We start from the raw sequence: 14,401 nt of genomic DNA on the forward strand, positions 1-14,401 counted from the left end.
GTATTACATCCAGTAGAGGACAAGGTAAAGTCCAGGAAGGAAGTATCAACCCCAAGGAACATCACAGAGTTAAAAACCTTTCTCGAACTAGTCAACTATTATGGAATATTTATCTGAAATTTGACTTCCATGCTGGCCCACTTGCACGCTATACTCCGAAAATATCAGAGATGGTCCTGGGAAGCTCAGCAGGCAGAAGCTTTTTCTAAAGTTAAATGCCAGTTACAGTCATCTAACATACTGGCCCAATTCGACCCTAAGAAAGAACTTATGTTAACTTGTGATGCTTCCCCGTACAGGGTTGGTGCACGGCACGGGCGGCACGGTAGCACAGTGGTTAGCACTGCTGCTTCACAGCTCCTGGGACCTGGGTTCAATTCCCGGCTTGGGTCACTGTCTGTGTGGAGTTTGCACATTCTCCTCGTGTCTGCGTGGGTTTCCTCCGGGTGCTCCGGTTTCCTCCCACAGTCCAAAGATGTGCGGGTTAGGTTGATTGGCTATGCTAAAAATTGCCCTTAGTGTCCTGAGATGCGTAGGTTGGAGGGATTAGTGGGTAAATATGTAGGGATATGGGGGTAGGGCCTGGGTGGGATTGTGGTCGGTGCAGACTCGATGGGCCGAATGGCCTCTTTCTGTACTGTAGGGTTTCTATGATTTCTATGACTACTGTCGCATTGCTGTAAACAGAGGGTGGAAAAGCCTATCGCGTATGCCTCAGGACCCTTTCAGATGTGGACCAAAGGTATTCTCAAATTGAGAAGGAAGGGTTGGTGATCGTATTTGGTGTGAAGAAGCTCTATCAGTGTGTCTACATTTTAATAAGTTAGTAGTTTTTTATAGACCAAAGGCTCTTATTGGACCTCTTCAAAGAGTACCAGGCAATTCCCTCCATTTCCTCTGCTCAGACACAATGCTGGGCCTTGTTATTGGCTGCCTATGAATATCTTCTGGAACATGGCCCTGGAACCTGGATAGCTAATGCTGATGCACTGAGTTGCCTCCATTGCCCACAAGCCTGGCTCCTTTGCCAACATTGGAAGAGGTTGTGATGACTCTAAACTTTTTGGAGACCTTGCCAGTGTCAGCAAGGCACATTAAAGCTTGGACACCAAATGGTTGGAGGTGCACCGCATGAGCTTCACGACTTCTCGGGCTATGATCGAGAAACTACGCAAAGCTTCAGTATGCATGGAATACCGGAAGTCCTAATGGTACAGCCTTTACTCGCAGTGATTTCCAGAACATTGTGCTCTCCAATGGTATCCAACAAAACTGAACAGCACCTTATTACCTGTCATCAAATGGACAGACAGAGCAGGCAGTTCAAACCTTCAAAAATAGAATGAAGAAACAACCGGTGACAGCCATGGAGACTAAACTGGTATGATTTTTGTTTGATTACAGGACCAGATTGCACACCACACCGGATGTTACTCCAGTGGATCTGTTAATGGGATGATAGCTTTATCCACAGATTGAGCCTGCTGTACCCAAACTTGGCAGGGAGGTTGGAGTCCCAACAGGAAAAACAAAAAAAGAAATAACAATTCTGCAAGGACAGAAAGAACTTTTGCAACAGGTGATCTAGTTCACATGAGGAACTTCAGGGATGGTCCCAGATTGGTTCCTGGAATCATTCTGGAGAAATCGGGACCAATATCGTATTTCAGAGTAAAATACTAAAGAAGCACTGGGACCATCTCAGAACCAGGGAGACCCTGCCCAAGCAGCCCCTGCCTCCAGCCGTGGAGAAGACCGCTGCTAGTGCCACTCTTCAGCTTGAAGCTGACTCCACATGGGCCCCTTCAGACAATGATGGCATGGACTCAGAAAGGAGGCTGAAAAAATGGGCCTCTGGGTTGAAGTGGAAACTGACGAGGAACCCTCATTGGTAACCCTGCCAAGCTCCCTTTGGACAAGAAGGTCCCTTGTTCGCTTTACACTGCCTGACCATGCCCCACCTTTGGACCTCCAACCAAGTGCCAAGCAATGACCTCCTTACAGTGGGGGTGCTTGGAGAGACGTGGACCTCAGTGGGGAGGGGTGTTATGATGGCCACGAAAGCCATGGGGGATCATATATAGATCTACCCATTTTAAAAGATGGGGTACTTGGATGAAAAACAATGCAGATTGAAACACCCCCTCCCCGGCAACTCCCCTCTGCCACCATGGAACTCCCTCTCCAGCATTTCCCCCATGGAAGCAACCTCACCCTCCCCACAGCAGTACTATGGAACTCCCTCTCCAGCATTTCCCCCATGGAAGCAACCTCACCCTCCCCACAGCAGTACTATGGAACTCCCTCTCCAGCATTTCCCCCATGGAAGCAACCTCACCCTCCCCACAGCAGTACTATGAAACTTTACCCCCCATCCCCCATGCAATATCCCGCTGATAGAACACACCTCTGGCACTGCCCCTTGGCACTGTCTGTGCACTGTTCCTTGGCACTGCCTCCTAACACTGGGCAGTGTCAAGAGGCAGTATCTGGACAATGCCCAAGCAGTGCCAGGACACTGCCAGCGTACTGGGCAGGCATGGCCTTTTCCCCCCCTGGGTGCTGTACTCACTTGTGCATTTCGAGTAGGTTCTGCTTGCCAGTTGCACATTGTGGGGGACCTGTCGTGATTCATTGATGTAAATGAAGAATTTAACTTGGGGGGACTATCAGAGGTGAAGGCCTGATAATGATATCTAAATTGATGCAAATTGGGATCTCGACTTTTAAAATTGGGACTCCCTTTATGTCATTGATGAGGGGGGGCCAATCGATTGGGGAAATCCCACCAGCATTATAGCCATTTTGGGACTCTGACATGATGCTTTACCATTCTCACCCCCGAACAACAAGACAAGAAAATCCTCCCCAAAGGAAATATTTTCCACACTATGATAGGGCCAGATGCTTTTGAGGTGGTGTCTAACCAATGATGTCTGCTAGACACCAGTACTGGGGATCACTGTGATATTAAAGGGATTCTGGACACTCAGTGATGACAGGACAAAGAATGAGATTGCACTGCAAGTTGAATTCATTGAAATTCACATTTTTTGGAGGCCGAAAGACACTAAAATCCTGGCCCACTTTTGAGAAAAGGCAATAAACTCACATGAAAGGAGGCCTACGTTGAGGTCACTACCATGGAAATTACAGAAATTGCAAGGGAGTTCTTTTCCAGGCCGGGGAAGTCCATTGGATTTCAGCAAGATCCAGACCACAGCAGCCAGGTTCACAGTCCCACACTGGAATTTTCCGCCCTTCGCGCCGGTGGGATCTTCTGGTCCTGCCAATGGCACACCCCCACCACCGGTTTTACAGTGGCAAGGGGTGCATTTAACAGGAAACCTGTTGACAACGGTGGAACCAGAAGTTCCTATTACTGGCCAATGGTGGGCCGCTTATGCCACCCACGAGATCTGTGGCGGTGGCGTGGTAAATTCTACCCCCAGAGTTAGGAATTTAGATGCTACCATTGCCATGGTAACCTGGCATCATTTGAATGCCTCCATTTCCAGTCAAGGTGCTTTGCCTGTGCGAAAGTCAATCATATCTAGACAGCATGCAAAAGTAGAAGAAACATTAATGCTCCAGTTTGTGATAACGCTTCAAATTACAGCCATGCACCACAACGAGGCTTTGGTAAATCTAAAGCGAGTTCAGGAGTTTGCAAATCCTTGACTACACATTATAGATCGGAAAAGAAAAGTTGATATCAGGCAGGAAGATTAGGTGTTACATGCTGTCCTAGAGCAAAGACAAACAGTACATGGAAGATGAAAGTAATGGGACTGAATTCCAGCACCCAGAGTAGAAAAGAAAGTCAGAGATTCACAACTCTCTTTAATTGTTGATACAGTTGCTACTGGGTCTGTTATTGTGTAAAGCCAATACAAGAAACTGTTAAATCACATTCACTTCCGCAAAACTAGTGTGAAACTGACTATCTATTCCAATAGCAGTATTTCAGAGTTAGGGCAAGTTAGAGGGCAGCACGGTGGTTAGCACTGTTGTCTCACAGCGCCAGAGAGCCGGGTTCGATTCGAGTCTTGGGTAACTGTCTGTGTGGAGTTTGTACATTTTCCCTGTGTCTGTGTGGGTTTCTTCCGGGTGGTCCAGTTTCCTCCCACAGTCCAAAAGATGGGCTGGTTAGGTGCATTGGCCATGCTAAATTCTCCCTCAGTGTACCAGAACAGGCGCCGCAATGTGGCGACTAGGGGATTTTCACAGTAACTTAATTGTGGTGTTAATGTAAGCCTACTTGTGACTAATAAATAAACTTTAAAAAAAATTTAGTGAGGATGATGATGCATCCTATTATATGCTATTGGTAATAGTAAAAGAGAATAAAGTGTCCCTGAGGGGAAGGAACTGGGATTAGACTGAGCCAAGTTATTTACAATAGGGATCAATGTCTGTCATTGAGGAAATGCTAAGAGAGAACAAAATGGTCTTTCAGTAAGGAGGACGAAGTGATCAAACTAGGCATCACAAGGACGAAGTCAAGACAAAGGACAACGAACATACAGTCGATGTTTTGCAACGCTAGACCAGTGCCTTATGCATAGTTAGGAGCAATAAGTAAAGAGCTGAATAAATGAAAACTAATGGCCAATTAAGAAGGTAAAGAGCAGTGAATGGGCTTCACCCATTATGGCAGTTCAGAGGCCAATAGCTTTTCTGTACTCAGCAGCACCATTGGAGAAGTGATGGCTATTACTGATATTGCATCCACTTGATGTCACAGACCGAAGAGGGATGCAAGTCCTGAGAGGCACGCAGTGAGTGATGGGGGAAGGGATTTTGCTGATTGGGGGTCACAGGAAGGGGATGGAAGTCAGCAGCAAGGCAAGGGGATGGTTCTCAATGCCCTCCCACCTATCTTCCCAATATCGGGTCCACCAAACCCTCAATCACGACTCCTTGCCCCACCTGCCTGCAAATGTGCCAGGATGATGATTTGGATTCACACATTTTAAAAAAATGTCAGTTGTTCAAAATATTTACACATGTTGAGATTAATTATGAACTGAGTTGCTCAAAATCACCATCTATGTTCACCCATTTTTAGATGACGACGTTACTATTGTGAAAGGTGTCTACATTGGGCGAGGACTAGACACAGCTACTGCTAAACAGGTACTTTTGGAACATTTGCTTAAGAATAGTTTTTACTGTTAGAAGTAAATTTGCAGATGGCATATATTTTTCCAGTTATGTTAATTTAATTATTTGGAATGTCAAATTCTGTGAATATAAGGATCCTTGTCACTCCTTTAAAGAATGCACGTTTTGATCAAATAATCATTGTAGGAAATTAGTACATTATTATAGAGAGGTGCAAGGATCCACTTTCCACATAGTAAGCTCTTGATCCCAGTTTGGGAAGATGTGGCACATCCCTGGATGAATAATAAATTAGAAGGTAAGCAAGATTGATGGATGGGGTGATGCTGGCAGTGGGGGGAGGTTGGCAGTAACCATAACCCTGACCCCTCTTTTGGGTGATTTTTCCAGGAATGGCTAACTCCTGGAGTTGGAACTCACTAGCCAGAAGAGGGCCGGCAATCAATCTCTCTTTCTCTCTCTCTCTAGCTGTCCCTCAAAGCAAGGAGGATACTTGCAATCAATGCTTCAGTCATGGGCCTTCTGACATTAGTGGAAATTTCCTGGTATTACACAAGCTACCTGCTGCGTCAGGAACCAGGCCGCAGTTTGAAGACAGCCTCTCAAGCGAGAGCTCAGAGGGCCATTGGAAGCTGAATGAAATACCAGTTTCAGGGAGCTACATGGTTCAAGGAGGTTAAATTGTGGCTGGAGGCATTGTTATGAAGGTTCCACTCGGTTCAGGGACTTGTTTTACTAAATTGATTTTGGACCCTTCACAAACACCTCTATTTTAAGGTGCTTCTTGGATTCCCTCTTCTTGAACAACAATTATCTCATCTACTGGGGCTGTCGGAGTACATTCCTGCAGATCCTCTTATGTCTCTTTTATGACCGGAATCCTTAATTGGAGGACAAACGCGCAGACGGCCAATTAGTATGTTGCCTCCTGTAAATTTGTGTCACCGACCTGCTGTCAAGGCTTGAGGCCCACAGATGGTCCCATGTCAGGTTCCAGAAGCTTGTGGGAAAATTCAGCCCTTAAGAGAGTGAGCAGGGAGTATTGAAAGGCTTAGTAGGAGAGAAGTTAAAAATTTGTTCAGCTGAGACAATGGCCAATGGTAAGCTCAGTAGGGTAAGAAGGTCCTGTAGCTTCCAATGTCCATGGTTCTAATTGTTCCACTCACCGGGAGAAAAGGAGCAAAGAAGTTCAATGTGAGCAGGAGGTTAACGCAGGAAAATAATATTCCTGATGTTGGTTCCCCATTCATTGTGGAGATTGTGTGCATACAATATCAATGTTCACATGATTAGACTGTCTAGGAACATAGAAACAGGAGTATGCCATTTAATTCCTTGAGCCTGTTCAAAATCTATAAGCCCTAATCTTTTGTTAGTAGCCGTCGTACCTTTTTTTTTGGCTCACTAATTGTCTCATTAATGAGTCAAACTGACAACCCACTGCCGGTGACTGCAAATCCCACGTCAGTTCTTATGACTAAGACAGGGGAGGTTTGGCCGTTGCCAGGAGATTGACACAGGAGCCTCTCCTGTAATTAAATGAGTCTGGCCGCCATGTTTCCTGTTACAACAGGCTGCATTAAATTCAACCCAATATAACAAAACTAAATTGGGAATGTTGACAAAAAAATTTAAACTGTAAATGACAATGACAAATGAGTGTAAAAATGTGAAGAATTTCTGAAATTGAGACATATTGTTGAGGCAGAGTAGCTTCAGCATTCCTGTATGTCCAACCATGCTGTACCTTACCTGTATTTCATTCCATTGATGGCTGCACAATATTTATTCAGCATTTTGATAAGCACCCAACAAAAAGATTGGTAAAATGATTGGTTAAACCAATTTTGAATTGAAAATTTTCAAAGGAATTTCATCAAATGTAGTTTTACTTTCTGGATTAATCTAAAAGTCACCATCTGATCTTCCAATGACTTAGTTGAAAGGTCCAGTCAGAGAGTAGTATGTTCCAGGTTGATTCCTAATTCTGTACTGTGGATTAACTAATTTCAGTTCAGGTAACCATTGGGATTGTGAAATTAATCTCTGCCCTCCTGTGCTGAAGAGCTGGATTTTTGCTTCCAGCATGCTATCTTGTAGAATTGTTGCTGAAAGGTGGGCACATGTGTATGTTACAATTATAATATCATAGAGTAATAAAGCGCTGAAGGAGGCCATCTGGCTCATCAAATTCATGCCAATCCTTGAAAGAGCTGCCCAATCAGTCCCAACGCATGCTCATTTTCCAGAGTCCTGCAAATTATTTCCCCTAAAGTATTTATTCAATTTCCAATTGAAAGTTATTATTAAATTTGCCTCTGTCACCTTTCTAGGCATTCAGATCATTACAGTTTACTGTGCAAAAGGTTTTTCCTTCCAGGCCCGTCTGGTTCTTTTGCTAATTACTTTTAATCTGAGTCTCTGTTTATTGACCCATTGGAAACAGTTTCTCCTTATATACTCAATCAAAACTGTTAATAATTTTACCTCTATCAAATCTCCTTTTAATTTTCTCTGTTCTGTGAATAATTACCTCAGCTTCTCTACTCTCCCCACAGCCATATCCCAACCTTTTGGCTAAGATCAAGCATCTGATCAAGCCCAAAGAACAAAAGAACAAAGAATAAAATTACAGCACAGGAACAGGCCCTTCGGCCCTCCAAGTCTGCACCGACCATGCTGCCCAACTTAACTAAAACCCCCTACCTTTCCAGGGACCATATCCCTCTGTTCCCATCCTATTCATGTATTTGTCAAGATGCCCCTTAAAAGCCACTACTGTATCCGCTTCCACTACCTCCCCCAGCAACGGGTTCCAAGCATCCACTACTCTCTGTGTAAAACATCTGCCTCGTATATCTCCTTTAAACCTTACCCCTCGCACCTTAAACCTGTGCCCCCTAGTAATTGACTCTTCCACCCTGGGAAAAAGCTTCTGACTATCCACCCTGTCCATGCCTCTCATAACCTTGTAGACTTCTATCAGCTCGCCCCTCAATCTCCGTCGTTCCAGTGAGAACAAACCAAGTTTCTCCAACCTCTCCTCATCGCTAATGCCCTCCATACCAGGCAACATCCTGGTAAATCTTTTCTGTACCCTCTCCAAAGCCTCCACATCTTTCTGGTAGTGTGGCGACCAGAATTGAACACTATATTCCAAGTGCGGCCTAACCACGATTCTATAAAGCTGCAACATGACTTGCCAATTTTTAAACTCAATGTCCCGGCCAATGAAGGCAAGCATGCCGTATGCCTTCTTGACTACCTTCTCCACCTGCATTGCCACTTTCAGTGACCTGTGTACCTGTACACCCAGATCCCTTTGCCTATCAATATTCTTAAGGGTTCTGCCCTTTACTGTAGATTTCCTATCTGTATTAGACCTTCCAAAATGCATTACCTCACATTTGTCTGGATTAAACTCCATCTGCCATCTCTCCGCCCAAGTCTCCAACCGATTTATATCTTGCTGTATCCTCTGATGGTCCTCCTCGCTATCTGCAAATCCACCAACCTTTGTATTGCCCGCAAACTTACTAATCACACCAGTTACATTTTCCTCCAAATCATTTATATATATTACAAATAGCAAAGGTCCCAACACTGATCCCTGAGGAACGCCACTTGTCACAGCCCTCCATTCAGAAATGCACCCTTCCACTGCTACCCTCTGTCTTCTTTGACCGAGCCATTGCATCCCAAGATGGGATGCAATGCCTCATCTTGTCAGCTTGAATCTTGCTTGTCTCTCTCAAGGGGACCTTGAATTGGATTCAATTGGATTTTGAATTTGGAGTTTTTGGAGCAAGCAAGGAATGGATTTGGGTTTGCCCGGTTCATTCTGAGCATTGGCTTTGCAATTTTAAGGACGGAGTAAAAAAATTAAAAAGAAAGCAAATTACCCTGGATGCTGGAAATTGGAACAAAAAACTGAAAATGCTGCAGCCATGTGATCAACAAACAGTCCTTGTCGTTCAGCGGTTATCCTTTGGTTTGCCTAACTGGCCAACTGGATTGTAGCAATTGGAGTTTGCATGACTTTCAACTGAGCTTTTATCACAACAGTCAGCCTTCAGCTTGAGCTGTAATGAAAGCTGAGGCATTGACCAGCAGGCACTACCTCGTGGTTGGGTACTCAATGTGTTCTGTTTGAATTGGCCATTGGTTCCACGCTGCAAAGGATGGTCTCCAGATTTGTGCAAAGCCCTGTAAAAGTTGGTGCTGGATTCCTCCATGCTCCTTCATATTGTCTATAGGCTTTCTGGCATGTTTTTCACTGCACACTATGCCATCAAAAGTCCTCATCTGAGTCCTCTGTGGCAGCTCTCTTGTGTGAGCTTCCCCTCCAGCTCACTGATACCTGCTCAATCCTGTCCCCTGCTGTCAGGGCAGACAACTCATGCCTGGTGCCTCACCATCAGCAGATGCCACTTCTATGCATCCCTCTGAATAATGTGCAGTGTCAATATCTGAGCTGGTAACTGCGAGTGTGAGATCACTCTCTGATGCTGTGTCCCTATCATCATTCTCTTCTGGCTGTTCCTGCAGTGCCAGACCAGCTTGTACTTCTTGGATATCTGGCACAGATCATTGCTAGAGTGGGGGCATATAAAAGATGTATGCTTACACCTTCTGCAGTCTGTAAATCAGAAGAGAGTGGGTATAATTTTCTGCACTCCCCCGTCTGTTTGGCAGTTTTTCCAGGCCCATCCTACTGACAGGGAATCATCGCGGATGATTGTCTTTGGCTGGGACCAGAAGGTCCTACTAGTGGGAAGGTCTGGAAAATCCTGTTCAGTGTCTGATGAGGGGGTATGAAGAGACACATTAGGTATACTGATAGCTCCTCTCCAAAGGTTTCAGTGTCACTACAGGCAATGCCCTCAGCAGTGGCCTTTCCAAAAATGAGCAGCAGTGTTACCACCATGGAGGTCAGAATATGCAGACATGCCTCTCCCCACAGGTTAGCTCCTGCTACTTCCAGTTCTCATGTCCTGCAAAAGAGAGGGATGTTTCAGTGAGTGTCATGCAGTCAGTTTAACTGATGTGGTATCACAATTGAATAGCTGATTGGTGTGTGTAACTTGTGAGAAGTGGGTGTGAAAGTGTACTGAAGTATATGAGTGTCAGACATGAGTCCTGATTGATCGAGATTGTTGATGGTAAGTGATGGGGCTGTCTGAATTGAGTAGTGTTGGAGGCTAGTGGTGCAGTTCATTATGTATGACTTTCACAGACACATTCACTAACCTTGGCCACTCATGTGACACCGTTGAACCCCTTGCAGCACAGCATCCAGGTCCTTGGGCTTGACTCTTGGCATTGACCTTCACAACCACTCCCACCTGGTTGATCCCACTGCCTCCTTGCCCCTCCCTTTAGATAGAGCACATCTCTCCTCCTTTCTCTCTCTTCTACCAAAACTTCCAGTGCATCTTCTAAAAACAATGGAATCCACTTCCGGCTGTGCTGTGCCATACTCTATCTCCCAGAATGGAATCAGTTGTAGAATGACTTCAAGTGCCTGCTCCAGCCACAATGCCTCCTATTTAAGAGATTTAACTGTTGAAGCTTCACATGATTTTGCGCCCTTGTTGAGGCACACAGGCACTCAGTGACACATGTTGCATTCATGTAATGAGCAGATAACACAAAGTTGGTGCTGCATTGCAAATGTTGAACAGTTGGGGGCTAATCTTACATCCAAATCCCCTCACCCAATTTTGGGGGCTATCAAGTTTACTCCTCAATCTATTTGAGAATGTGCTACCATTTATTTAGTGCTGAAATTACCAATTAGAATCTTGTCTGTTTTTAAATAACAGGTTCTCTTTAACTCATTTGGGATAGAAGATACCACTCTTGTTTTGAAGGTAATACCAATTTTAAAAACTTTTCAAAATAAATGTAGAGAATTTGATACCATGAACAGCAAATAAAACTTTCCAATTTCATGCTTGAAGGTGCAATTATTTTTCTTAATTATGTATGTAACAAAATAAGAATTTTTACCTTTTCTTTCATATACTTTTAAAGCAAAAATAACAAGGTTTAAATGGAGACTATTCTTTTATGAAGTACAAACCATCTGCAAGAAACAGGCAGTCTGGATAGTGAATTAGTGAATAAATATTGGGACTGGGAAAAGGGAGTGGTACTTTTTAGATTTCTTGTTGCAACCAGCAGAGGGATTGAATAACAATTTGGGGGTTGAATAGCATCCCAGCTGGATGGTACCAAATTGAGGGATCTTGCCCAGTGTAATGCCCTAACTATGTTAGGTGTTGTGGGTTTAAAACAAAAAGTCAAAGACATTGAGCAGAATTCTCCCAAAAAATTTCTAAGTGTCTTAATGGTGAGTAAAGAGGAGAGATGACACCAAGATTGGTGGAGTAGTGGATGAGGTGGAGGGCTGTTGTAGGCTGCAAAGAGACATAGATAGGATGCAAAGCTGGGCTGAAAAATGGCAAATGGAGTTTAACCCTGATAAATGTGAGGTGATTCATTTTGGTAGGACTAATTTAAATGTGGATTACAGGGTCAAAGGTAGGGTTCTGAAGACTGTGGAGGAACAGAGAGATCTTGGGGTCCATATCCACAGATCTCTAAAGGTTGCCACTCAAGTGGATAGAGCTGTGAAGAAGGCCTATAGTGTGTTAGCTTTTATTAACAGGGGGTTGAAGTTTAAGAGCCGTGGGGTTATGCTGCAACTGTACAGGACCTTGGTGAGACCACATTTGGAATATTGTGTGCAGTTCTGGTCACCTCACTATAAGAAGGATGTGGAAGCGCTGGAAAGAGTGCAGAGGAGATTTACCAGGATGCTGCCTGGTTTGGAGGGTAGGTCTTATGAGGAAAGGTTGAGGGAGCTAGGGCTGTTCTCTCTGGAGCGGAGGAGGCTGAGGGGAGACTTAATAGAGGTTTATAAAATGATGAAGGGGATAGATAGAGTGAACGTTCAAAGACTATTTCCTCGGGTGGATGGAGCTATTACAAGGGGGCATAACTATAGGGTTCGTGGTGGGAGATATAGGAAGGATATCAGAGGTAGGTTCTTTACGCAGAGAGTGGTTGGGGTGTGGAATGGACTGCCTGTAGTGATAGTGGAGTCAGACACTTTAGGAACATTTAAGCGGTTATTGGATAGGCACATGGAGCACACCAGGATGATAGGGAGTGGGATAGCTTGATCTTGGTTTCAGATAAAGCTCGGCACGACATCGTGGGCCGAAGGGCCTGTTCTGTGCTGTACTGTTCTATGTTCTATGAGATCTGCGCCGGTCTTATTGGTGCATTCCACACCACAATTCACCACCACTTAGGGACTGAATTTACCATCAAGTTGTGGCCATTTTTGGGCGCGAAAACTTGATAAAGGTGGGCATGAGGCGAGTAGCGCGATCCACGCCTGCCTCCGTGCCCATTCCTCCTTTACCAAGGGCCTAAAATGGCCACGTTCGGGACTGCGCCTGAAACGGGCGCGATGGCAATTTAAATGTATTTGAATGCATTTAAATTGAATTAATGGGTTGGACGCCCAACTTTACCGGCACTTCCCCCTTTACCACCGGGTTCGCCAATCGGGAATCGGCACGAATCAGACATGCTCAATAAAAGTCCGATTTGGGCGCTCCATCAGTGAGGGTTAGTGAGGAGATAAGTGCATAGCGTCCGACGGCTCTCTGCTACTCATGGGTGTCCTGTTGTTGCGGCCATTTTCTGTCTCGGGTTGTTGGTGGCTCTACAAGTGTGTGGGGGGACTGTTGCTCAGCAGGGTCTCCGATGTCCAACTTGCAGCACGAACCCGGTTCTCAGAACTGACCTCGAGTCTTGCGGTGCTACTGGGTCATAGTGCACTCAGCTCACTTCCAGCTGAAGGATGTGCACAAAGCCCTTGCAAATAGCACTGCTGCAGTCTCTCAACTTTGCAAGGAGCTGTGATTGTGGGGAGCATGTGGCTGGGGGAATTGGGGGGGGCTGTGATTGTGGGGAGCATGTGGCTGGGGGAACTGGGGGGGCTGTGATTGTGGGGAGCATGTGGCTGGGGGAATTGGGGTGTATGGACAGTGACTATTGACGTGCTAGGGGCAAGCAGCATTCCATAACCTCTACATGTGTTCCTTTCCATCTCCCCACCACCCCGCCCCCCAACCCCCTCCCCCACCGCCACCCACACACCTTGTGACAACATGGCTTTTTCCAATAGACCTAGCTGTTCTTTTGGTTGCTGCTGGAGCTGAGGAGGAGGAGCAGGAGGAAGAATTGCAGGCACAGGAGGCCCGGGCCTTATCACTTCCAGGACCAGAGGGAGACGACCACCAGAGGCAGGAGGTGGCCACCATTCACCCAGAGGGGGGTGCGTAGGAGAAGGAGGGAGCAGAGACCCCGGCAGTTCCGTACACGAATGTCCTTCAAGCAGATGTCGGACATCGTGCGCCGCTGATGTCTCCGACTCCGAAAGGAGACCGTGCAACACCTGTGCAACCTGTTGCAGGACCTGGCACCTAGGAGCGGGGGGTGGGGGGGGAGGCGGGGGGGAGCGTGGTTGCACCCACTCTTGGTGGCTGTCAAATTGACGGCTGCTCTAAACTTCTACGCGACTGGTTCTTTCCAGACCCCGAGCGGTCTTAGGCAGGTCACTGAAGCCCTGTATGCCCGGGCTGGCCAGTTCATCAACTTCAACCTGTCCAGGCGCAGCAGGAAACCCGGGCTGCAGGGTTCACAGCCATTGCGGGGATGCCTAATGTGCAGGAGGCAATCGACTGCACACAAGTCGCCCTCAATGCCCCCCTACAGAATCTACAAAGATTTGTAAATAGGAAGGGGTTCCACTCCCTGAATGTTCAGCTAGTGTCCGGCCATAATATGACCATCATGCACATCTGCGCCAGACATCCAGGCAGCGTGCATGACAGCTTCATTGTCAGGAGTTCGGAAATCCTGGAGGCATTCGACGAAGAGCCCAGGCTGAGAGGTTGGCTCCTGGGTGATATGGGTTACCCGCTTCGGACATGACTGATGATGCCTGTGCGGAGGCCTGTGTCTGAGAAGGAGGCCCGCTATAATGAGGCCCATGTAGCCACCCACGCAATATGGAGACGTGCATTGGGCTCCTCAACATGCGATTCTGGTGCCTGGACCGATCTGGCAGGGCCCTCCAACACAATGTGCTGTGCCTTGCGCAACCTGGCTCGACAGAGAGGTGACCTCTTGGAGGAGCCATGATGTGGAGTTGCCGGCATTGGACTGGGGTAGGCACAGTAAGTAGTCTCAC

General features: G+C 46.2%; 1 protein-coding gene across 1 annotated transcript in view; it reads left to right on the plus strand.

Moving 5' to 3' along the window:
* LOC144504728 (uncharacterized) overlaps positions 1-14,401 on the plus strand; it is an 83,993-nt gene that overhangs the window by 37,965 nt on the left and 31,627 nt on the right. Inside the window, exons 2-3 of the mRNA XM_078230473.1 lie at positions 5,072-5,139; positions 10,953-11,000. Coding sequence (XP_078086599.1) covers positions 5,072-5,139; positions 10,953-11,000 — 116 coding nt within the window. The remainder of the gene's footprint in view (positions 1-5,071; positions 5,140-10,952; positions 11,001-14,401) is intronic.

The sequence above is a fragment of the Mustelus asterias genome, chromosome 15, assembly GCF_964213995.1.
Source record: "Mustelus asterias chromosome 15, sMusAst1.hap1.1, whole genome shotgun sequence".
Taxonomy (NCBI): domain Eukaryota; kingdom Metazoa; phylum Chordata; class Chondrichthyes; order Carcharhiniformes; family Triakidae; genus Mustelus; species Mustelus asterias.